Genomic DNA, 26,242 nt, shown 5'->3' on the forward strand with positions numbered 1-26,242 from the left:
TGTGTATGTTGAACCATCCTTGCCATTCATTCCAGGCTTAAATCCCACTTGATCAGTCAAACTGAATTCAACAGCACATTAAAAGGATCATATACCAGATCTTCTTAATTAACGTTCCTTTTCTCATTTTGAGAAGCTTTTTCATCTGCTTGTTCTGGAGGTGGGCTGGCCTTTTCTGTCCACAGAAGGGGGCTCTTAGAGCAACCCTCTTGCTGTTTCTCTCTAGCTCAAACCAGCTAGATCTTTGCTCTGGGGTGAGAGAGAATCTCAGGGGCAGGAGTGTGTGGGCCAGAAGGAGCTCTCCCCTCATAGAGCAGACAGAAGCAATAGTGGGCATCACCTGCCCTCCTGACCCTAATTCACTTTCTGCTTGTGATTTGGGATGTGTGTGTGCTCTGACTCTGTCTCCCTCTGTTTCCCCCTCTTCTGTCATTAATCAAGTTTCCACACGTGCTTTGGCTAAGTTGGGGCTCGCTATTCAATTCTCTAAGTTTATTCCAGGGTCAATATCACATTGTGTTTACCATTTGAAAATAAGTCTTATTATCTGGCAGGAAAAGTCTCCTCATTTTTTTTTCTTTTTTTAGGAATAATCTTGGTTATACATTTCAGATTCAAGTCATCAAGTTCCAGGAAAAAATCCAGTGGGATTTGGTTGGAATTGTATGGAAGCTATAATCATTTTTATGGTGAATTGACATTTTCTTGTCTATATATGTGAAATACCTCTTCATTTATTTTGGCTTTCTGTAATATCTTTTAATAATATTTTATAATTTTCTCAATAAGGGCTTGTACATTTTAAGATTCAATTTTATATACCTTATATATTTTTGTTGCTTTTGTTAATGTTCTCTCTCCTGAATTTCACTTTATGTTTGTGCTGGTGTCTAGGACTATACTTGACTGTTGTGTATTCATTTTTAGTCAACTTTCTAAGCCCTTTTATGAATTAAAATATTTGTTTTGATACTTTTGGGTTTTCTACATTGACAATGAGGGGGACTTGCCAGTTCATGCTACATTTTTATAGGAATTAGGGAAAGACAGCATGTCTGGGAAGACAGAGACCCATGGAGACCTGGCTTGCCTAGTGGACTGCAGCCACGGTGTCTGGTGGACCCAGCCCTGGGTAGGGTGGTGGCTGGGTGGGCACAGCAGAAGTGGAGTTCAGTCTCCACTTGCCCCCTTGGCTGTGTGCTGTTGTGCACCGGCAGATGTGCCATCCCTGTGGAAAATCATATAAACGACAAATAATGACAGTTTTGTTTCTTTCCATTCTTACACATTTTCTTTTTTTCTACGCTAGCTAAGATCTGTAATACAGTAATGAATAGAAGTTGATGGGAGCCGGGCATTTTTATTTTGTTTCTGATCTCACAGGAAATACTTTCAACATGTCGTCATTAAGTATGTTGCTCCTGCTATGTTTTTTTCTTGGTAGATGCTCTTTAATGAGTTTAAGGAAGGTCTCTTGTGTTCCTAGTTTGCTAAACGGTTATATTATGAAGGGCTGTTAAATTTTCTAAAATTATTTTTCTTCATCTATTGAGATGATCATAAGATTTTTCTTCTTTAGCCTATTCATGTAGTGAGTTTCATTAATCTATTTTCTGACATTAAAACAGCCATGTATTTTTAGGCTAAACCCAACTTGGCCATGATGTATTACCCTTTTCACATATAGGTGGATTCTGTTTAATAATATTTTTTTTAGTATATTTTCATCTATGTTTATCCACCACACTGGTCTATAAATCTCTTTTCTTGTGTTCTTGTTTAGTTTCAGTATTAAAATTATGTCATAAAATGAATGGAAGTGTGGTTTTTCTTATTCTCTGGAAGAGTTTGGGTACATTTATCTTTCCTTTGAATGTCAGAAACTCATCTGTGAACTCTGTGCCTGCTGTTTTCCTTATGGGAAGATTTTAAACTATTGACTACTTTATTCAGTGGCTATAAACTATAGATATATAAGTTATATCTATTTCTTCTTGAGTCAATTTTGGTAAATTGTATTTTTCTAGGAATTTATCCAGTTTATTTATGATTTCAATGATGTTGCATAATATTCCTATCCATATAATAATATCCACAATATTCTTTTTATCTGTGCTGCATCTGTAGTGATAAATTCCCTTTTGTTGCCAATGTTGATTATTTATGTTTTCTTTCTTTTTTTTCTGATCTTACCAGAAGTTTGTCTGTTTTGTGTTTTCAAAAACTAACTTTAACTCTATTGATCGTTTTATTTGTGTTTGTGTTTCATTTTGTGTTTTTGTTGCATTTTGCTTAATAACAGCTCCTATCCTAACTATATTTCTCCTGCTGCTTTCTTTGGAATTATTGTCTTCTTCTTTCTTAAATTTTCTATATTGTTAGAAGTTAGAAATTCATCTAATTTTTAGATTTTCTTATTTGCTAATTTAAGGCTGCGATTTTTGCTCTTAATTCTACTTATCTATATACTATATGATTTTTATATGTGTATTTTTCATAATCATTCAGATTTGTTTTCTAATTTCTTCTTTCACCTGTGATTTGCATGTTTAAAATAGCCAAATGTATGGGGATATTTATTTGGGGTAGAGAGGCCAATCATTTGAAATTTGCTGAAGCTTGCTTTAAGATCTAGTCATTAGTCATCAGAAAAAAAAAAAGAGAAAGATTCACGAATCCTTGAAAAGAGTATGTCTTCCTGATAAGTTGAATGTAGTGTTCTACTCATAAACATTAAATCTAACTTAATTGTGCAATTCAAATCTATACCTTACTGATAATTTTTCTGCTTAAGCTATCAATTAATGACAGAATTGTGTTGGAATCTCCCTTTTAGATTCTGGACTGCTCATTTCTCCTTGAAGTTTTATTAGTTTTTACTTTGTATCTCTTAAGACGTTTATTGTTATTGGGTACAACCTCATTATTCTATCTTCTTGATGAGCTGACCTTTTTATTTTTATGTAGTGAATCTCTTCATCTCTATAATACTTATTGTATTAAAGTTTGTTTTGTATTATATGAATACATTAGCATGAGAATTCTGTAGGTAAATATTTCTATGGTATGTCTTTAGTTGCCTTAAACTTTAAGCTGTTTTGGGTCTTTCTGTTTTAGGGCTACTTCTTGTAGCCAGCACATAGCACACTTTCTCTCCCTCTCTCTCTTTTCTGGTGTGTATGTGTGTGTGTGTGTGTGCGTGTGTGTGTGTGTGTGTGTAATGCACTCTTTATAATCATTGCTTACAAGTGGCTGCTTTAGTCCATTTCCCCTTCCTCTGATTACTGTTCTATGTTGATGTTCCTGCCTCACACTTCTTTCTTTCTTATTTTGGATTATTTTTCTTTATTACTCATTTATATTTTTCTTCTCTATGTGTTCGAAGTGTAATGTATATTTCTTTCTCTATGTATATTCATTTAGTTGGTTACCCTAGAAATTACAGCATTAATAGTAACCTAAAAACCTAAAGTTAATTTACATCTCTATTTTCTTCCTTCCCAAGTGAAAGAATCTTAGAAGACTTTAACTTGCTTTAGTCGTCCCCTTCTGAATTTATGTACAATATTTTAGATTTATCTTTTTTTCCTTATCCTACAAATGATTATTTCTTATAGTCAAGGTTGGTTTGGATTTACTCACATAGTTACAAGTAGCTTTGCTCATCATCATTGCGTCTCATGCCTTCCAACTGGCATTACATTCTTTCTGCCTGAAATAAATCCTTTGGATTTTCTTTAGTGTGGGATTTTTGTTTGAAAATGCTTTTAATTCATCCTTATTCTTGAAAGAGAGTTTCTCTGGATATGGAATTTTAGGACAATTATTTTCTGTAATCAGACATTTTCCCCATTGTCTGCTGACTTTCATCATTGTTATTAAATGGTCACTTGTCAATCTAATTTCTCTCTTTTTTTTTTTCCTTTGGATACTTTAAAAATCTTCTCTGTCTTTTTTTTTTTCAGGAAGATTAGCCCTGAGCTGACTACTGTCAATCCTCCCCTTTTTTGCTGAGGAAGACTGGCCCTGAGCTAACATCCATGTCCATCTTCCTCTACTTTATATGTGGGATGCCTACCACAGCATGGCTTTTGCCAAGTGGTGCCATGTCTGCACCCAGGATCCAAACCAGTGAACCCCAGGCTGCCAAGAAGCAGAATGTGCAAACTTAACCGCTGTGCCACCGGGCCCACCCCTATTCTCTGTCTTTGGTGTTCTTTAGTCTTATGAGTTGTCTAGAGTGTGTACATCTTTTATATTTTTTCCACTTGGAATTCATTGGGATTCCTGGATTTGAAAGTTGTTTTGTCTTTTAAAAATTCTAGGAAATTTTTCAGCCACTATTTCTTTGAATATCACATTTTCCTCTGTTCTTGATTATCTCCCTTTGGAAATGTGATTAAATACTTGTTAGACTACTTCACTCTATGTCTCAGGTTTAGTTCTCTCATATTTTCTCTCCCTGGGCTGCATTTTTGGATAATTTCTTTTGTTCTATGTTTTAATACACCAGTTCATTCTTTAGCTCTGATTAATCTGTCCAATGAGTTTTTCATTTTAATTAGTATATTTTTAATTTATAGAAGTTCTATGCGGTTTTTTCTCAAGTCTGCTTGGTCATATTTTATAGCCTGTGCTCCTTGAAAATACTTCCAAGACTCTTTTATTTCTTGATACTAAATTCTCTAGTTGAGCTTTTTTGCCCCTCATAGATAAAATGAATTCAGGCCCTGAACTTTTATGAGGGTCTTACTGTGGACATTCATTCTCAGGAGAAATTTCACTTCTCTTTACCCAGCACCAAGTTTGGGACAGAAAACTTTTCTTGCTGACACCTTCCATATAGAAGATTTATTCCTTATTTATACCTACCCTGAGTTTCTGGCCTCCTGAACCTTTATTTGATTCTCTCCCTTGGGAAGTCCTTGGGCTTGTCCCTGGTCTGCTCTGTTCCATACACTCATGAAACAGAAGCTTAGGGACACAGCAGTCAGCAGATGTTCTCAGGGCAGCAACTCCCTTCAACTCTTGCTTATTATTCCTGGTTCTTGCTTTTGCTTTGCTTTGGGATCTCCAGATTTCTTACATTTTTTCCAACTCAGCAATGTATTTTAAAAATATTAAGAACACCTTATCAATCCTTTAAAATTCTTCCCTTGGGGAAGTATTTTAGAATATCTGGTCTACCATATTGCTGAACATAAAATTCTTGTGCGAGCTTTCTCTATAAGAAGAGGGCTCAATTGTCAACTAAAAATCTGGTGCTAAAAAATAGTGGCATGGAATAGAGGACCTTAAAGAGAGGGTATGGTTTTTACCTCACTCAATTTATTAGTTTTGCACCTTAGCAAATTGTTGAATCTTTCTGGGTCTTCATTTCCACATCTTTAAAATGGAGATAATAGTAGCACTGATTATTTTGGATTTTTTTTTTTTAAGAAATAAATGGACTTATTTATGTGAAGTACTGAGAAGAGTGCTTGGCACATGGTTAAGTCCCAATACCATATTTCATTGAATTTAAGATGCCATAGATTGTAAGATGCCCTGTTATTTCATAAAAAAGAAAATATGCTTCCAATTAAACTATGACAAAATGCCAAGATGCCATTAACTGAAACATACACCCCAATTTCAGATGTTAAAATATGAAAAAATGAATCTTAGAAGTACCTGACTATAGTAAATTTTAGCTGTTATTGTGAATGGATGTATGTGAGCAGAGAAGGCAGTGGTTGAGAAACAGGATCTCAGTCTCAGAATTGATTTGACTTTAAATGTTGGCAGGTAATTATTCCATCCCTTCCTCACCTCATCAGCTTCTGGACTCTGATTGTGGTGTGCAAGAACAAGAATCAGTGTCCAGAGGGTTAATTGTCAGTAGACACATACACTATTCCTCCATCTCCTCCAAGGCTAAGGAAGAAGGGAAAAGGAACTGATATTTATTGAGAGACCTCTGTGTCCACCACCCTTATGGGTGCCTTAAATATAGCATTTACTTTAATTCTCACAATTCGTCAGGTTAATGAAGATTAGTTGCTGTAACAAAGGACTCCTCAAATATTAGTGGCTTAGCACATTATGTTCATTTCTTGCCTACCCCACAGACTGATGGGGGTTGGGTGGCTCTACTCCAAACTGTGATTCAGGACTCATCTTTTTTCCATCTTTTGGCTTTGCCACATTGTAGCTTTCCAGTTGCTCTGGCATAACTCAATATGCAGAAAGGGGAAGAGAGAGAGATCATGGAGAAACGTGCCTTCTATTACAGTATAATTTAAAATTGTTCAAGACCTCACCATTTTATTAATTCCTAGGTAACTTTTTGAGTGGAGAAATTACAATAGGTTAGGGTGGTTGAAGAAGGCCTCCCAGATGAAGTAGGATTACAGCTGAATCCTGAAACATTGGTGTTAACTGGAGATAGAAAAAGAGAATTAAGGAGATTTCACGTTGGGTGCTGGGGTGCCATGACCAATGCATAGAATTACGGAAGAGCAAAATGCTTTTGCAGAGCCATGGAACACACTGTTGGGGAATGACTAACATTTACTGAGCTGCTACTCTGTGTTAGACACTGTGCAATGCACTGCTCAGATGCTGCTGTCACATGTGGTAGATTAGACATAAATGAGCCTTGATAAGACAGCATTCTGTGAATGGACTGCTTTCATGTTTGGTCCATTCTGTGCCCCAATTAATTAACTCAAATAGTCATATGTGGACCATGTGGTCTATGTACCCGATACCACGCCCAACATAATGGATTCTTTATCCATTGAGGATGTTATGACAGTGACAATAGGATTTGTCGAGAATGATTGTGTTATGCTCTCACTCTGGGTCATTCTATTTACATACAATGGTCCTAGGGTAGGTTCTGGTTCTCTTTCTGGTTCTTTTTTGTTAATGAGCTGATGAGAACCCTTTGCCCTTGTGGCTGAGCCAAGGTTGTGGTTCAGGCTGGATTCTCCTTTGAATGCCCCACACAACTTAGGTCACACAGGGTATGAGCTAGGATGTTAATTATTCCTTCAGGGCCAATGTTGCTAACCACAGAAGATGTCTTAGTGTTGTTGTTTGTGCTTATTCAAAGCGTGGTCTCTATGTGCTAGGTCTTTATCAAACCTCTTCTGTGGAAGGCTTTTCTTCCTCCCAGTGTATTTAATATATTCTACTTTTTAATCCCTTTAGTGAGAAGGAGCTCTCTGGGCCTGAGGTCTGGGTAGAAAATAGATCTTTCATTGGACGCAAAAGATGGATATCATGAGACTTCCTATGTAGCACCATTTACTGGCCCCCGGGTCAAAGTAGCTTATGGTATTATTATTTCACTTGCTCTTAAGTATCATGCAGGCTACATGATCTTATGTGATTCTCACAACAATCCTGAGAGTAGGTTCTGTCCCCATTTTACAAAGGAAGAGGCTGAAGGTCAGAGAGGCCTGGTAAGGGGCGGAACTGCACTTGGAATCCCAGCGCTGACCTTTTGGATTTCCATGACCTCATCATGCTGCTTTCCAAATGTTATTGAGCAAACTCCAGTTTGGAGGATTTGGGGAGGAAATAAAATCAGAGAAGGTTGGATTATCATGGTTGTTGACATAACACTGCCGTCTGCTCACGGCTTTAGAAGTAAGAGAAAATCATATTAGTGAAACTGCAAAAGACTGTACACTTCCCTCTCCTGCGTCCTCTTTCCCAAGGGTATGTAGAACCCCTCAACCTGGGTCCTCCCCATGACTCAGAGAGGGAAACAGCTTGCCCGGTGTGACCTCTGAGTGTGATTTATGAAACAGGACGTATCCAAATTTTCACCACATTGGAGCTATTCAATTTTCTCTAATGGCCTTTATCCGAGAGTTATGTCTATTCATGGCAGCCATGGCCAGTAAGTCATTAGCTGAAAGTATACTGATTGTTAATTTTAGCACCCTGGGACCTGGGCCCAGTGAGAGAGGGCTCTCGTTTTTGCAAATCAAAGCTAAGGAACATTTGAACATTGGCTAACATTCACGTCAGGAAAAGTTCGAAAGTAAGAAGGGATAATTAAAAAGTTAAAGAATGGAAAGCAGTTGACTAGCTGGACAGAGTTGAGGAGGAGGCAGAATGGCCTCCATCTGGCTGCCTCCCTGCTGCTAGCTACTGTTCTCACCAGAATACACGAGAACCAATCTTTCTATCAAGTGCCCTGCATGCCAGGTCCTTCACATATGTGGTCTCACCGGTCTGCGCTGCAGTGCCATTTCATCCTCGTTTGTCCTTATTACATAGCCCGCTTTACAGATGAGGAGACCTAGTGCCCAAGGGCTCACTGCTAGTAGCTGGTGGAGCTTGGATTTGAAGTGGGGCAGTCAGACTCCAAAGCTGCATTCTTACCTGACAGAGCTCTGGGTCGGGGCGGCCCCAAGGCCCAGCTGAACCTCCATCGGGAGCTGCCCTCTGCCTAAAGTCTTGGAGGTCTAGGGCACCAGTTTCTCACTTTTGACCTTCAAAAATCCCCAAGGGCAGCTCCCAGATGCCAGTACCTGCAGTTTTCTTGTGCAGCTCAGGGCTGGGCGTCCCTCTGATGGGCAGCTGGGGTGTTGAAGTCCCAGAGCCAGGAAGGGTGCACTCTGAGACACGAGGTGGGGGGAGACATGGCTTTCCTGGCTCCGAGAGCCTGGGCCTCCCTCCAGGACCCCCACAGCCCCTTCAGGGGAGGCTGCCTGTGGGCTGGCTTTCACAAGTTGGAGCCGTTTTGAGGATGGGTGGTCTTATCAGTCAGGGACTGGGGCACGCGGGCCTCAGTGAGGAGAGCTTGACTCTGGGCTCCTTTCTCTCCGACCTCTGGGACTCATGGGCACCTCTGAGTCAACCTGCCTGTCCTGTTCCCAGGCTGAGCTGAATCAGACCAGGAATCCTTGGAATTTCCCTGGCCACTGTCCATTCCCTGTGCTCAGTAACCACAGCAGAGGAGAAAGAGCAGGAGTGAGCATCCTGTTTTACCGATGGGGAACTGCGGCACCACTGACTTCCTACGGTGAATCACTCTGCACCCGAGTGGGTCTCTCTGGGCTCCTACCACGCAAAAGCTGCTTTGGATTTCCCATGGGAGGAGTTTATGGGAGTGAGGAAACCTGGGTGCAGGTCCCAGGTGTAGCTTGGCTTGCTGTGTGACCTTGGGCAAATCTCTTTCCCTCTCTGAATGTGTCTCTCCATCAGTCCATGTTTAACTCTCTGTGCTTCAGTTTCTCATCTGAAAATGGGGATAACAGTAGTAACCGACTTCGTGGGGATATTTTGAGTATTAAATGTAAAGCATTTAGAACAGTGCCTGACATATAGTTATCACCCAATGAGTGTTTCTCCCTCTTGTCCTCCTCATTATTGTTGTTGTTTTAATATTATTATTATCATGGCTCTCATTAAAAGGAGGTAATCTCTAAGGCCCTGTACCGGTTCTAATATTCTCAGGTTATGAAGTGAACTCCTCCAAGAAGGCTGCCTGGGTTTCGGCTGGGAGCTGTAGTCTTTGCCCTGTCAAGTTCATGGACATGTTTGTGCAGATGGGATCCCTGGGTGAAGCCTAGAAAGCAGATGTATCCAGCTAATCAGGCGGATGCTCGGGACCTTGTCTGTGCTTTGCAGAAACTGTTCTGGCTCCAGAATTGAAGGGCGGGGCTGATGTCTGGATGGACCCCCTCTACGTGATGCGCAGTCCTTCTGGGCTGTCTGGCCAGGGTTTTCAGGACCTGAGGAGACAAGGCCCGGCTCGGTGAGCCCTGAGGTCTGTTCTACCTGCTTGCTGGCTTCTGTCGCCTGACAGCTGTGAGGGGCCATCGGGTTCCTCAGGGACCCAGAGCTCTCTATATTTCATGAGGCTCGGTCCATGCTGCAGGGCTGGGTGGCAGCTTGCTTGGTTTCTTGCATCTCCCCTGGGAACGAGGGCTCTTAAAGTGTCTGATTGCTGTGAGATGCTGGCCACCACAGCTAGCAACGTGGAAATATCTCTGATGACCACTGCCACCCTCCCACAGGTCAGTCAGAGGCCCAAAGTGGAGCTGAGAATGTAGGCTCATTGTCATTACTTCCCAAAGCTCATGGCAGCCCTCCATTCCATGACCAGGTCTCTACCTCTTCAGCCCCAGGGCTTTCATGGCTCCCCTGGGAGCTTGCATCTGTCTCTTAAATGAACCTCTTCTGCTAGTCTCACTTCCTGGAGTCCATCCACTCCACTGCTCACCATGGGAGCCGAAGTGCCACTCTGATCATTTCACTCTCCTGCTCAGACACCTTCACTGGCTCCCTACCACCCACAGGATAGAGTCCAAAGAATCAGTTCCTTTCATGTGCAGGGCCATAGAGGCACCTTCCCTCCCAACCCCTGGTAGCCATCTGGGTCCCTGAATACCTGCTACATTTTCTGGTCTCCGTGCCATAGCTCACACTGCTCTCTTGGCTCTGAAGGTCCTTGTACCTTGTACCTGGCAAAATCCCACTCTGCATTTAAGAGCCAGTTCAGGTGTCTCTTCCTCGTAGAAGTCTGTCAGCTGAAAGTGACCACTCTTTTTTCTGCATTTCTATGCCACTGGGACAGTTTCCTCTAAACTCCACCACCAGCCCAGAGGGCTCCAGGGTTCTAGAAACATTTGCAGTTCCCTAATTTTACCATACTCCCGATCCTATGCCTTTCACATACTCTTCTCTCTGCCCATATAACCTTCCTTCTGGCTCCTTCTCCTTCCTCTTTTCCATGTGCTTCTTTCAAGTGTCAGCTTTGGGGTCATGCCCTGAGAAACTTTCCATGACCCCTTCTCCCCACCTTCCATTCTGACCTAGGACGGCTTGGAAGCCCTCTGGACTTCCCTTAGCATCTCCTTGGTTACCTCTTATTGCAGTTTTCATGCACCACTGGGACTGTCTGCTGTCCCACCTGTCTGTCTGTCTGGGAGATTGATGAGCACAGAGCTGGGAGTGGGAAGGCGGGCTGAGCAGCTGGGTACAACCAGACAGAGAGGACTACAAGAACTCAGGAGGGACAGGGGGCTTTGTCTCAAAGGGTGTTAGGAGCAGAGCCCTTTCTATGCAGTGCGTAAGGTTGCAAAAGGCCCTCCCATATTGTCTCACTGAGTACTCAAAACAACGTGGTGAAATAGGTATCTTGGTCTCCCGTTTAGCAATGAGAAAGCTAGGTTCCTTCAACAAGAGCCCAGCCGGTCAACAGGTGTTTACTGATCTGATGGTTGTGCGCCGGGAGCTGTCAGGCACGGGAGGCGGAGGGACACAGCAGTGAGCAGCCCAGACCTCCAGTCCCTGCCCTGGGATCCTCGGGGGACAAAGACGATAAGCTAATTTCACAGTTAATGTTTAATTACAATTGTGATAAATCCTACGGAGGAGAAACCACGAGGGGGTAGGGGATCAAATAAGAAGGGACTTGGCTGAATCCCTGAGTCCCATTCCTCTCCTGCCCTCAGTTGCCTCCTCCCTGTACCCAGCGCTGCTGGAGCTTAACTGCTTTGCGCAATATTTACCGTCCGGGCCCTGTTGACAGCCCTAATGGATCTGCAGATTAAACAATCCCAGCCCTGCCTTGAGCTTTGCTCGGATTGGCCCATTAGACAACGGCAGAAGCTGCCCTTGCTCCTGGTTCTTAATGGAATAATTTAATGTAAATAGCCTCCATTTCCTCTAGAGCCCAGGCTGGCTTGTTAGTCAAAAGGAGGTGAGCAAGGGCTGTCTCTAATGGGATGCAGAAGCAGAAATGAGCTGTCCAAATGAGCAGTTGTCGCAGCAGGCATTGAATTAAATCAGAGACACTTAAGGCTTCAAGTCCTTCTTGTAAACTAGCTGCTTCTAGTGGGGGAGGTGCAGCCGGGGGCCCTGCAGAACCAAGACTGCAGGCTTCAGGGTGGGATCTTCTGTGAATCAGGAAGGCCCTTGGGCAGGGGGCGGAGGTGATGGCCTTTCCTCTTTCTTGGTCGCTCCGGTGTTTGTCCTTTTCACCTCTCTCATGGGCAACGCAGCATCTCTGCCCAGAGACCTATTTCTCAACTCCTCCTTCCACAAGGAAGGACGCTCCCTCTTTGAAGCTACTGTGTGCCAAGCATATGATATTATATCTTATTATTACAGTCGTGCATCGCCTAATGACGGGGACATGCACTGAGAAATGTGATATTAGGTGATTTCGTAGTTGTGCAAACTCATGGAGTATGCTTACACAAAACTAGATGGTATAGCCTACTACACACGTAGGCTCTGTGGTACTAACCTTATGGGACGAGCGTCATATTTGCAGTCCGTCTTTGATGGAAATGTCATTTGCAGTGTGTACTATCTGTTATATTATGTTATACTAATGATCGGGGACTTTTGTGAGTGATCTCATTTCACCCTTGTGACTCTGTTGGGAGGCAGATATAATCAAGGAAAGCAACACTCACAGGGGTGGATGGTTTTCCCAAGGTCAGGTACTAATAAGGCACGGAGTCAGGATTTGAATCCAAATCCATCAGGCTCCAAAATTCAAGTTCTATTTGCAACACCAGTGAGGACAGACGGCGTGGGGCAAAGGGGTTACCTTGAGTGCTGTTACCACACCAGGTTTGTTTTTGCCCGTCACCCGGAAAGCCAAACACCAAGACGACAAGATTGCAGCAGAGAGAGGCAGCCATGTGAGGAAACTGGAGAATGAGTCTCAAGACTGCTTCCCTGAAAATAGGGACTCAGGTATATTTATGGATGGGGGCGAGGTGGTCTGAAATGTGGAGATAGGTGATTGGAGGCGAGGAGAGGTGAGGGAATTGATAATCTGCGCAAGCGTAGTCAGACTCCATGCCTCTTCATAGGACGCATGCTCACAAAATGGTGGCGTTGGCTTGATCTGAGGGTGGAGTTTTTAGCCTCTTGACATGAAAAGGTCACTTATCAGACATCTGAGCGGGTCCAGTTGATGAGTTGGTGGTCTCAACTGGCCTGAAGTGGACAAGGGGTTCTAATTCCTGAAAAACAGCTCACATACCCATTACCATGGTGACCCAGGCTCCAGGGAGATGTTCTCCATAGGATCTTAGTGGGAATCAGATAGCATATTGCCTAAGCAGCACAGTTAACAACGGTGGGTTAAACAGCTAAAAGCTATAATCAATAGTTGCAAAAAGGAAAAAAAACCTTTAGTTCCTAGCTACTTAATCATCAATGGCTAACTGGTTCCTGGTTTCAGTGCTTTCTTGGTTTCCTGACACGCTGTGTAGCTTTGGAGGGGTTCTACTCTGAATCTCTCCCCAGTAAGAGGAGTCGACTTAGGGCCGCGGGAGGGGGTGGCTGCAGAGGCAGCAGGCTCTGGGGGCTTCCCTGGAGGCGGCAGTTTTTAAAAAGGTCTCTCTGTAAAACTGGTGACACTTTGAGGCTTCAGCTGGGACTGTGGTCTCTTCCCCCACAGCCCCTTAGGTCCCCTAACTCTGTCACAAAAGGAACCAACAAATGAGGAGCAGAAGAGAGGCCCCCACTCTCTGTGCCCCTCCTCCTCCTGCTATCGTGTGCAGTGTTCGCTCTTTCTTCTTCTCTCTCAGGACTGTTCCTTTGTCCTCTGGCTGTGTCATTAAAGGCTAGCACCAGAGGAAGCTGGAGGACTGACAGTCTGGGAGGTGGGAGCAGTGGGGGCACTGGTGAGAGGAAGAGGGCTGGGCTGTCTGTGAAGGGTGGGGGCTGGGTGTTGCCACCATGGAGTGCAGTCAGCCTGCACATGTCACATGTCACCTGTTTGTTGCTCTTAGCGTCTTCACTGCTCCAGCACCTCCCCTCCAATCATAAAACCTGGATACGAGTCCTCTGTCACCTACTAGCTGTGTGATCTTGGGCAATGCACACACTTCCACTGAATTTCAGAGGCCTCGTCTGTAACAATGGGATGATGATAGTATTAAATGAGTTAATACCATATGAAACATTTAGAACAGTGCCTGGCACGTAGTACACATTCAATAAATATTAGCTATCATTATCATCATTGCCATTATTATTATTATTATATTAGAGGCACTTTATAAACATCAGCTGGGTTGAATTTTTTTTTTTAAAGATTGGCCCCTGAGCTAGCATCTGTTGCCAATCTTTTTTTCTCTTTTTCCTCTCCCCAAAGCCCCCTGGTACGTAGTTGTATATTCTAGTTATAGGTCCTTCTAGTTCTGCTATGTGGGATGCCGCCTCAGCATGGCTTGATGAGCAGTGTTAGGTCCACACCCAGGATCTGAACTGGCAAAACCCTCAGCTACCGAAAGTAGAGTGCACGAACTTAACCACTCGGCCGCAGGGACGGCCCCTGGGTTGAATTCTTGGTATTCTCTGCCTCACCTTCCAGATATTCTTTTATCCCCAGTGAACGTGAGCTGTGGCTCCTCTGATTGCTATCTGATTCACGATCGCGGCTTCGACCATGCGGGCCATTATGTAAAGTCCTGGGCCCAGTCCCACGTTGAGCAGGATGTGGTTTCAGACATCGTGGAGTCTGGTGCCACTGGAGAAAAGAGGCGGGCCTAATTAACACAGTCTGTGAATAGGGTGGTGATACACACACACCCAGATGCCCCCAGGAGGCCTCCCCAGCCTGTGGGATCACACGCGATTATGTGAACCCAGGTTTTGTTAGCTACTGGGCTCCACCGTATAACTGCTGGGAAGCCATGGATGCAATGGATGATCAAGGCCATCTCCCCAGCGGGCTTAGCAAAATCAAGGTGTATTAGGTTTATTGCATTCCCGTGAGCTAAGTGCCCAGTGGTCCCTACTGAAAAGGAAGTAGATCTTCGGGCATGACTTGTTCCTACTGTGCCCCAGCTGGCTTCTGTCTGAAGGGCTCACAGAGCAGTGATGAGGAATCTGTTCTAGATTTTTGCAGTCACCAAGCTATGTTCCTAGAATCTGCCTCTTAGAGACTCAGAACACCTGCTTGCATCCAGGCTTCTGCTCATGACTGGTCCCCCAGATACAACTGGATCAGGTCCAGAGATTCCTCCAATATGCTAGGGCATGCTTCACCTTGTCCTACAGAATCCTTCCTGGTCCACACTTTAAAGGACTTTGAGCTTCCGTACCGTCTCTCTCTCCTCAGCTGCCTTAAGCTTTAATTCCCTCTTCGCCGTTTTCACTCTGCCCCTTTTTATTCTCCATAATGGAGATGCTTGCTCACTGCTCTCTGATCACAGCATAGCATTCACTTTGAGAAGCTGGTATTTCCCTTTTTGGTTCTTTAATCAAAGGTATCAAAAAGGGAACAAATACCTCATTTCGTTGTCTCCAGCTTTTCTTTTGTGCTATCCTTTTCAGGCTGCTGACTCACTGGGTTCCAAAAATATACCTTCTCAATAATGGAAATAATGATAGAAATAACAATGGTGACACTACTGATGACAGGGAGCACTCACTGAGCACTCTCATGTGCTCCGTGCTTTATACCTTTATCTAATTTCCTCCATCTCCCCTAGCATAGCTGACCAGGGGTGAACATGCAGCACACCCCCAGGGCATCCTAATAATAACAGTTACTGTTTATTTAGCTCTCACCCTGGCCTGACGTATCTATATTCCTTATCTCCTGTCATCGTTATAATTGCCCTGTAAAATTGTTCTCAGTTGAAGATGAAGAATTAGGGCTCAACAGAAATGTATTAAAAATTCATTCCACTCATTATTTTGAGAGACACACACAGTGCTTTGCTAAGGGGGTGGCCCTTGGCTCAGCGCCTGGAACACAAGCAGTCCCTGTCCTCAAGGGACTCCAGTCTAGTGGGGTCCGCAGACCTGGAAACAGGCAGTGGCACAGAGTCTCTGGAATTATCTAGAGCTCTAGTTTATTCTGAACTCCTGCCTCCCCATTCTTTTGAGATCGACTCTTTTATTTTTCATGACAGGCGTCATAAGGAGTACTTTATGTCCAGCCACGTCACTATTAATTGAAGTCCTCCTCTGCTCTTTTCTCATAAGGGTTACTTGTAATCATGGAATAAGAGTTTAATTTTTCTGGACTTACCTTGTTCTCCTTAGCAGTATCTTTCCACAAGTTCATATTTGTGTTTTCTCTGAATGTCTCGAAATCTGCTGCCCTCAAGCTCAGGGCATGACAGGTGACAGCCAACCTTCTCTTCTATTGCTTTACTTAGAAAAGGTGACAGAATCTCCGTTTGCCTCAGGGAGGGCTTCCTCATTGACTTGGAGAAGGAGTTGGCAGAGAGGGAGGGACAGGGAAGGGACAAGGTGAGGCAGGAGGAGACAACCAGGTGGGCAGCTGGTTTTGTGGAGGAAGAAGGACACTGTTGTCTTAGTCCAACCTGTGAGGTGCCCGCAAGCCAAGTGGGTCCTCAGCGCTGGGGATTGGAGCCCTCAGAATGTGGTCCACCTTTATCAGTTAGGCTGCTTTGGGCTATACAGAACCAGAATCCTCACTTAAAGTGACTTCAACAAGAACTCATTATCTTCCATGGTGGGAAGCCTAGAGGTGGGCCCGACTCCAGGGTTAGTTGATTCAGTGGCTCAATGATCAAGGACCCAGATTTTTTCTCTGTGTGCCAGCTTTCGTCTCCAGCTAGGTCATCTCTTGATTGCCAGATGGTCTCTAGCAGCAATAAAGTGACATGCTCACTTGTTCGGGTCCAATGGGAGAGATATTGACCCACCTTGTGGCTTATGGTTAGGAAAAGGAAGACTTTTCCTAGAAGCAGTCCTTTCATGGCTCATTGGTCCCAGCTGAACCCCATGCCCATTCCTGAACTGATTACTGGCAGTTTGGGTGAAATTGCATTATGCGAAGTAGAATGGATTTGGGGAAGCAACCACCATGCCTATTACAGAGTCACATTTCCCAGACGCAATCGAAGTGAGTAACCCAGGGCTATGATGATATATGGTTAGGGAATTAGCATGTAGAGTTGCCAGATTTAGCAAATAATACAGGATGTTCAGTTAAATGTGAATTTCAGATAAACCATAGATACTTTTTAAGTACAAGTATGTCCCATGCAATGTTTGCTGGTCTGTGTGTCCCAGTGTTGGGCAAGAAGAAAAATGGGTTAGGCAAATGTTTGGCAATGAGACATAAGAAAAGATTGTAGGGGTTCGTAGTGGGCTGGGGACTTAGAACCAACATCCAATCTGAGTCCTGCATTACTTGTGTGAGGACGGCAGAGTGTAAACTGGTTCAGAAAGCAGAGGAAGGCCTGGGGTCCTTTCCTCCACACCTGCCTTGGCTCCTGGTGGCCAGGATCCAGGAGAGAAAGTGATTGCGCCTCCTCTCTCGGGGCCTCGTTGACCCCGTCCTGCCCTCTCTTTCCAGGGCCCCAACCGCTGTGGGCAGGCTCTGCTGCAGATTGGGATCAACATGATGGCCCTGCCTGGAGGCCGCCACCTGGACTCGATGCCCCTGCCGGGTCAGCGGTAAGTCCCATGGCCGTCTCTAAGGGTGAGGCCTGCCCCGTCCGGACTCTGGCTGAGGCCCAGCCCCAGGATCCTGAGGCTGCAGGTGGCCCCATCTCTCCTTGCGCTGTCCTGGAGAGGAAGCTTAGGACGAGGTATTGGGATGACACGTTCACTCAGCAAATACAAGTGGAACTGGGCTTTGGGACACGGAGGAGTCAGCCACGTGCCACCCCAGAGGAGCTGCAGTCTAAGATGCAGGCAGACAATGAAACAAAGGATGGAGTGGGGTGCGCTGCTAAGATGAGGGACCCCAGAGGAGGCTCCTGATCCCAGCTGGGCCAGGAGGCTGGAGCCACTGGGGGCCTCAGGGTGAGTGAAGGCCCTCTCTGAGCCTCTTGGAAGGGGTCACTCTACCCTTAGGTGTCTTCTCTTTTCCCTAGAGCACCAGAGAGAGGACTGGCCACAGAGCTGATCCTTGGGAAATACTTGTGCCCTGAGTGGGTAGTGTGGGGAGGAGGAGGGAGGAATCCACTGAGCGGAAGGTGAAGCCCAGGTGATGAGGTGAGAAGAAGGAGAGACGCGGGGACACCAGAGGTGCCTTCATACAGCTTAAAAGTGTGGACACCTGGCTGGTCCTAGACGCTTGAGCCAGAGCCAAAGGTAGAAGTACCAGGACAGCAAATCTGTGATGACCAGCTGTCCCTGTCTGCCCGGGATTGTCCTGATTTTCGCACTGAAATTCCCGTGTCCTGGTCCAGGCAAACTGGACTGGTTGGTCAGTCTAATGCAAGTTTGGTCTGTGGAGGAACCTTGAACCTGAGGGCTCAGGGCTTCTGCTTAGCACTTTTTGTTTTTTTTATTTTTGGCTGAGACATTTTGATGGGGCCGTTTTGAGTCAACAGAATCCAAGTGGCCCTTTCAAGGCTCTTAAATCATTGTCGTTGTTTTCTTTTACGTATCACAGTAGCGCTGACATCTTCCCTTACTCCATCCTTGACCCCCACCTGAATTACAGGAGATATCAACTTACTTACGTCATTCTATGTTGTTTGTTTGGTTTTTGAGGGTTTTTCTTTCGTGAGTGTGTATTGCTTTTAAAATCAGAAAAATTTATTAAATCTTTGCTAAAAATCAACTAGAACTGGGTTAACCTCTATGACGGCATTAGTCTGCTTCTCCAAAGCCATCATTATAAAGAGGTTTGAGGTATGAAATGCAGCTCATGCATGTTACTCAGGGCGGAGAACACTGTTAGCGGTGTAGTTAAGAAGTTCCTATGCAGCGTGACGCTGAGGATAAGGATCATAGGGCGACCCAAGTATCTTTCCACACAGTGTGTCTGAGGTAGAGCCCAGAGATGGTGAGATGCAAACCTGTCAGGATATATGTGCGTTCTCAGCAATGGAGACTGGCTCTTACCTTCATGAGATGAGCAAGCGTCACACATGTCTGCCTGGCTTCAGAGCTGGGCTCTACCTCTCACCATGTGTGGCCTTGTGCAAGTTCCTGAACCCCAACAGCTCCTCGGTTCCCTCATGTATAAAACAGGGGTGATAACAGTACCTGCTCCATAGGGTTGATGTGCAGATTAAATGAGTAAATATATGCAGAGTCTGTCACATAGTGAGCGCCATGTAAGAGGAGCTGTTATTGATTGAGTGAGTATTGCATGTCAGAGGCCCACTGTGGCTCTTCATGCAGCTGATCTTAGAGAATTCTTCCAGAAATCCCTCTCCTGACCCCTCACTCTCAGCAAATGACCTCACTGAGAAAATAGTAAGTCACAGATGGACGCTCCCAGCAGCCTAATATTTTAAACCAAGAGGAAGCGTGATTGTTCTAGATGAAGTGGAGTCTTAGTCTTCCGGCTCCTGTCCTGCCGGGGCAGTCAGTCAGGAACTGTGTAGCCAGATGGGCAGTGGGAGCTCTGGCAGCAGGGGACATCTGTTTGGGACGCCTCCACAAGGCTCCTGGGTCCTGGGATGGTCAGAGCAGAGCCCCTGCTGGGGGCAGGGACACTGTTGTCACAGGGCAGTTTAGGACGGTGGTTAGGAGTGGGGACTGCCTCAGCTTGCTTCTTGGTTCTGCTACTTATTAGCTGTAACCTTGGGCTTCAGTTTCTTTATGTATGAAATGAGGATAGTTATGCTAATGTCATCGGGTTGTTATGAGAATTTACAATAATCTGTATAAAGCAGCTGCCTGCACGTGGGAACTGCTCAGCCCATGTGGACTTCTTCAGATGAAGACCAGGAGCCGAGACTATGAGGCCGGGGTGGATCAGATCCCGGCACCCTTTCAGCCCCTGGGAACCGCTGACTCTCTCTCCCCTACTTCCAACGTCCTCAGAAGTTTTAAGGATAAAAGGAGGTTAAATTACATGACAATGATTTAGGAATCGAATTATTACCCTTTTGGAGGCAGGATAAGGTTTCTCACTGATCTTGTACAGCAAATACCTTGGGAGGAAAACCCCAGACTAACAGGACTCCGAGAGTTCTGGCCACAAACACCACGACCTGTGAAAATGTTTCTTTAGAATGTCTTCAGCCTCACGCTTCTGATGGCGGGTGGGCTGCAGAGGCAAGGTGTCGTTGCTTTTGAATATTCCCAGGCTGGCATTCTCAGGCCTGCCCGGAACATGGGGGGACTGCAACCTCTGGGCCTACCAGCCTATTAATCATGGGCATTCTGGGGGCTGGTGCATGGGCCATGTTCCCAGACAAGGCTCATGTGCATTTACGGGATGTCAGAGGGTTACTTTGTCAATCTCATGCTGCACTATGGGCAGATAATAGCAGCCACCTCTTCTTTCCTCTTGTTCCAAGCTGCAGAGGCCTCTCTTGTGGGAAATGACACCCTGGTTATTGTCCCCAGATACATAATTAATGCTGGATAATTGACTTCTTTCTGTCGTGTTCTGCTGAAATTGAATTTCACTCTAGTGCCGTCGTTCACCTCAATATACAAAGTAAATAAATACCATCAAGTTGCGTGGGATCATCCAGCAGCCTGAGTGAATCATACGGGTGAGGCCTTTGGTATTTGAGACCCTTATGAGTAAGCAGCATCCAAAAGGGCTTCTGTGGGTGTGGGCTCCTGGAAGAGAGTGGACGGCCGGGAGCACAGTGTTCTGGGCCAGGGATTGGGGTCCCATGCTGATTGGCGTGGGTGACAGGAGGGGATGTGACAGGGTTCTCAACTCTGACTGTGTCTCAGTCTCCTGGAAGCTTTCATATTGAAAAATAATAAAACAAATGAGCCAAAGAACAAAATCCTACTCTTAGAATCTTCCATGTAGGCCTAAGTGGTTGAAAGCATATAGGCCTGGAAAAGGCCTTGGTCTCAAATCCCAGCTCCACTTCTTACCAGCTGTGTGGCTTTGGCTGTCGCTTAACCTCTCTGAGCACCAGCTTTGTCTTCTATAACAGGGCAGCAGTGGTTGTTGCTTTAAAAGGCTGAGTAAGTGCTGAGGTCCAGGAAGGAAGGTGTCTCTAGGGCCCAGGGTGCTTTGCAGTGCACAGCCCACATTTCAGCAGCCCATCCCAGAACAGTAACAAACCCCCCTTCTTCCTCAGCAGGGGAAACACTTGCAGCTCAGGTCCAGATACTTCCCTGCAGACTCAAGGATTTATTGGTGGGCATGAAGGGCAGGAGACCGTGGCTGCTACGTCCCTGGCTGATGTTCGTTTTCTTCCTGGGTCTCTGGGCTCCTATCTTTGCATCTGGGGTGCTGAGCCTCCTGTGGGCTCTGGGCATGGTGGAGGTGCTGCTGGACCCAGCGATGATGGCCAGCTGTGGTGGTCAGCGTGTTGGCGCCTATCTGCACACTCTCAGGGTGGTACTCCACCTTCATAGCACGGCTCTCATTTTCCGCAGGGATCCTCATAGCCCAGTGCTTTGACCTTGCCATCTCTATGGACAGGTTCCTGCGGGGTGGGATGGAGGCCAGTCTGAGGGACACACAGGGCCATGTCCAGACGTCCCCTTCCTCCCTCCCTTCCTCTCTCCCTCCTTCTTTTCTTCCATTACTTCTCTTACCCACCGATCAAGCTGGAACACCATGACATTTTCTCTCTGGGTTCCTGCTAATGCGGGTGGGGATGCTGACTAAAGAGCTGGCCTCTGCTGACCCCCATCATGAAGGTGGCTCGCTCTTATCCAGCACTTGCTCTGAGCTGGGTGCTTTTACACACAGCAACCCATTTAGTCCTCCTGACAGCCCATCTGCATACTTGTTATTGTCTCTGCTTTGCAAATGAGGGGTCACAGATTGGGCACTCCGGGATGCAGCCTTTGAGATGGAGTTTAGAGTTCAGGATGGTTTTAGGGAGGGCCTGTGGCATCCACAGCTGTGGAAGGGAGAGGAGGGAAGCAGACTCAAGAATGGGAGCTGCAGTGCAGGCTGGGTGATGACTTCAGCTGACCCCACAGGGAGCTTTGGGATCACAGTTGTTGTTCTTCGGCTTAAGTGGCCAGGGCCTTTACATCCTGCCTTGGTCTGCATTGCAGCGGGTGGCTCCGGGCAGGCATAACCTTGGGTGAGGTGGCTCTAAGACAGTATCTGGAGGACCTGACAGCTGGAGGCTGTTGGTTAATGATACTCCCAGCAGCTGGAGGCAACAAGTCCTTCCTTAAAGGGGAACCTGGGTGGCACATCCCAATGTCTATCCCATGAGGAAACTGAGGCTTGAGGAGGTGAAGTGACTCATCTGAGGACAGAGCTGAGGAGGAACAGAGCTCGGGTACATGTTCCCAGGTGGTGCTTGAACCTGAGAGCTGGCCTGTACTCTACGATGTTCTTGGAGGCGTGGCACAAACTAATCGTTCACTCATTTTTCCCGGTAGTCATTTATTCATTAGCCTTCATCAACATTTTTCTACAAATATGTATTGAGTGCCAATCATGTGCCTTTATGGTGGTTGTGTGCTTAAGGACATGTCGGTGATCCACGCGGGCGTGGTCCGTTCCCTCATAGAGCTCACTCATTTATCTCTTGACCTGATCGGGCCTGGATTTGTAGGAAGTGAGCTGCGATGCAGGCTGGACAACAACCTGGGTCTTTCACTTGGGACCTCTCACTGTGAGTGAATCACTTTCTCACCTGGTTTCTCTTCCACCTGGAGTCTGATAAGCCAGCGCCGGATTCAGCTACAGCTAGTGGCAGGTGGCCTCCTGGGTCGCCCCTGGCCTGCCGACTTTCCTGAGCCTGTGGGGGCCGTCGCAGGCCAGCCTGTCTCCAAGTAGATAATGGCTTGCATGTGTGCAACCCCGGTCTGTGGCTGGTTTTCTGCTGCTGGGCTGTTTTCTGGGCCTGTGGTGAGATGTGCAGACTGTAATTGTCAATGGGATAATTGGCTATTTTTCTGTTATTTAAACCAAAAGGAAGCCCAATCAAAGTTGGAACCAAATTCCCTCCCTTCTCTCGTCTCCCAAGAGAAATCCACAGAAACACAAGGCGGGACCTTGTGAAGGCAGAGGGACAATGAGTCAAGAGTTATTTTTAAGAAGAGAGGTTGGGTTTAAATTCCCAGACAGTGCCGGGAGCTGGTATTGTAGAGGCATTGAAGGTTGTTGCTGGGAGTTTCCTCAGAGCCCATCTGTGCCCTCCCTTCATGATAAGATGGGGAAACTGAGGCCCAGAGAGGGGAATGGAGCTGTCATAATACTCTTCAGGCCCCATCCCACCCAATGCAGAGTCTTGCCCTCCCTGGGCTGTGTTTCTTAAGCTCATCCTCTCACCAGCCTCCAGTAAATCCTAGAAGTTCTGTGTCTGAGCCCCAGTGGAATTCTCGTATAGCAGTAATCTCTAATAGACATCAATTTTATTCATTCATTCATCTGAATGAGATTTACATTAGACTAAGAACTTTGGGCCAGGCCCTGGATTGTATGATAATGATTTATGTAAATGTCATTTTTCCTACTCATGATAAATATCCTGATGGTTGAATTCAATTCCTGGCTATGATTAGAATGCACACAGTAGGAGTTCAGTACGTGGCTGTTGCAATGAATAAATGTTTAATAAATGTTTGATGAATGAATGATAAATAGCTAAAGAGTCTCAGGCGAGAAATGAAATGGCTTGGATTTTGTTCCTTTCTCCAAGACACTCCTTTGTCTCCAGTAAGCTATTCTCATTGTTTTTGGTAGAAAACTACTGCTTGGAGGGAAAGAGTAAGCTAGAGTTTTATCTTGATTAATTTAAATACTCTTTCTGAGTGGAAGCCAAAGATTTAATTCGTTGATCGAGTCAGAGAGTTGGAGAGACCTTTTATTCCTTCTAAAGAATAGTAATTCAGAAATATTTTTAGTTTTTGGTTTTAGGTTCACTGGAAAAAAAATCTCTGCAATTTCATCATTAAATCTCTTGCAGGAGAACATAGTGCAGGGGGCATGGACAGGAGCCAGAGGCTGGCTTCCCCTCCTTCCTTCCTTTTTTAATTCTTTCCTTCCTTCCTCTCTTCCTCCTTCCCTCCTTCCCTCCCTTCCTCCCTGCCTTACTCCTTCCCTCCCTCCCTCTCTCTCTTCCTCCCTTCCCCTCTTTCTTCCTTTCTTCCTTCGTTCCTTCCCAGCCCTGGCTCTGCACTAACTTGCTGTGTGTCCTTGGAGAATCCTTTTCCCTCTCTGAGCTTTACTTTCTTTATTTGAGGATGAGGAGGTGAGCAAAAGTTTCCCCAGGGACCTTTCAGCTCTAATATTCTAGGAGTTCATGAGTGAGTTTTGGATAGTCTGTTCCCTTTTCTGGACAAAAATATTCCACTTTAGTGCATCAGGGCTGGGAAAGCAATGCTATTGACAAAAACAAGGTCTTCTCATTCCTTCCTCTGAAATGTACAAAGAGGCCTAGTGTTTGCCTAGTAGCTGGGATGGAAATTGCAAGACGTACTAGCTTGGGAGCCCCTTCCACATCTGAGGGGGTGGCTTGTTCAGGTTTTGTGGAAGCCCTTTGGTACAGCCAAGGGAAGTGTTCTGTGGGGGGATAGGGAGCCCTGCTTTGATGAGATACAATACAGATAAATCCACGGATGCTAGCATTCCAACATGCTTGGTGATTTGAAGTCCTTATTTTCGACCCCATCTCCATCTCTCTGGCTACACTTAGCAACTTGCCGTGTTCCCAACATGTGGTTCCACATCTCCACTTCTTTGCACATGCCCTTTCTTCTGTCTGAAACCCTATCATCTTCCAACTTTGCTTCTTCTCCTGGTGACCCTGAGGGCATCCTTCCAGTGTTGGCCTGGGAAGCTTTCTCAGATGCCCTAGCCTGGGCTAAGCATCCCTTCTCTGTGCTCCCACAATTCTTTCTACTTATTTCGAAATGCCGTATGTAGCATGGTGAACTATAATGGTTTATTTACAGTCACTCATTTATTCATTCAGTAGATGTTTGTCAAGTGCCTGTGATGAGCCGGGTGCTGCGCAAGAGGGAGGGACTAAGTCACTGTGCAACGGAAGGTCCTGCCCTCTTAAAGATCATAGTCTCACCATCTCTCCTTTGTGATCCCAGCACCCAGCCCAGTGCCTGGCACATTGGGGTGCTCAGTAAAGTTTGGAAGCCATGACTAGGTGTTCTTGGCTTAGCGAGGTGTTCCTTTATGGAGAACTCTCGGCTTCACACAGCACGTGGAACAGAGTAAGGCAGGGAAATCTAAATTCCAGACTTTGAAGGAATAAAGTTCCGTTCTCAGTGAAAGGAGGTTAAGATGAGCCAACAAGAGCATAGGCATAGATTTCCATAAACTATTGACACTCAAAGTTTTGGGGAACACTGGCTGCCAGCTCAGCAGGATTAGCTGGGGATGAGGAACTGGGACAGCAGCTGGGGGCCAGGGCGGGGGTCTGCTGAGCTGGGAAAAATGGTTCCCTTTGGCATCTGAAGGGTCAGGCACAGTTACCATCCCCCAGGGATTGGCTCGAAGAAGGAAGGGGGCAAAAGCAGAGGCAGGGCAAGGCCAGTGAGGGGGTGGAGAGAGCCCTTTGCGGCCGAGTCCTGAAGGGGTCACTCCCCACGCTGTTGGCATGCCTCCCCGGCTTCCCCGCTTTGGCCACGTGTCTGGTGCAAACTCGTCAGAGATCTGTGATGATGGGGCCAGTGGGCTGGCTGTTCTGTCTTGAATTTAAACACCACACACCCAATTCTCTCCCAGAAAGAAATGAAGCAAGGGCTTGAAAAATGGCTAGACATCCTGGAGTCTGTAAATGATCACAAGCTTTAAAAAGGCATCGTTATGTCACCTAAGGGCTGGCTAGCATAGTCGAAAGAGCCCCAGCTGTGGATCTGAGGGTTTGAGCATCAGCAACATTGCTGAAGCTCTCAAAGAGCACAGCATAACAGATAAGAGCAAGGCTCTGGGCTCAGATTGCCGGGCTCTTGTTTCTGCTTCTCCGCTGTGTGACTTTGGCCAAGTCACTTCACCTGCCAAATCTCATTACATGAACCTCATGGGATTGTTGTGAGGGTTAAATGAGCAGTTAAGATTGAACCGAGCCCTTAGCACAGTGCCCAGAATGTGATTAGCTTTATTATCACTATTAGCAGTGAGGTCTTGGGCAAGTTATGGAATGCCTGTAAGCCTCAGTTTCTACATCTATAAAATGGGATGATAATCTCCAGCCATCAAAAACCACTGTGTGGGCTGAAGGGGGGCTTCCAGGTACACAGAAGGCCCTCTACTGTTGCTAATTTTTCCTGCTTGCTGTGTGGGTAGCTAGTTCCCCCTGACTTTGGAAATATCGTAGGGAGCCCGTTGTTTCATACTGTAATTCCTTGGTATGAGACTATACTACTCTCTTCCTCTATCTCAACTCCACCCTGGATAATTCCAGCTTAAAAAAAT

At 45.7% G+C, this 26,242-nt stretch overlaps 1 protein-coding gene across 4 annotated transcripts in view; it reads left to right on the plus strand.

Annotated features, from left to right (window-relative positions):
- INSC (INSC spindle orientation adaptor protein) overlaps positions 1–26,242 on the plus strand; it is a 126,527-nt gene that overhangs the window by 16,291 nt on the left and 83,994 nt on the right. For 3 of the 4 annotated variants that reach the window (XM_070273411.1, XM_070273412.1, XM_070273413.1), the window contains exon 2: positions 17,315–17,415. In XM_070273411.1, the coding sequence (XP_070129512.1) occupies positions 17,360–17,415 (56 nt within the window). In that variant the 5' untranslated portion in view covers positions 17,315–17,359. Of the gene's footprint in view, positions 1–12,471; positions 12,718–17,314; positions 17,416–26,242 lie in introns of those variants that run through there. The other variant, XM_014741941.3, reaches the window with a different exon arrangement.

This window comes from Equus caballus, chromosome 7 (genome assembly GCF_041296265.1).
Source record: "Equus caballus isolate H_3958 breed thoroughbred chromosome 7, TB-T2T, whole genome shotgun sequence".
In the NCBI taxonomy this organism is placed as follows: domain Eukaryota; kingdom Metazoa; phylum Chordata; class Mammalia; order Perissodactyla; family Equidae; genus Equus; species Equus caballus.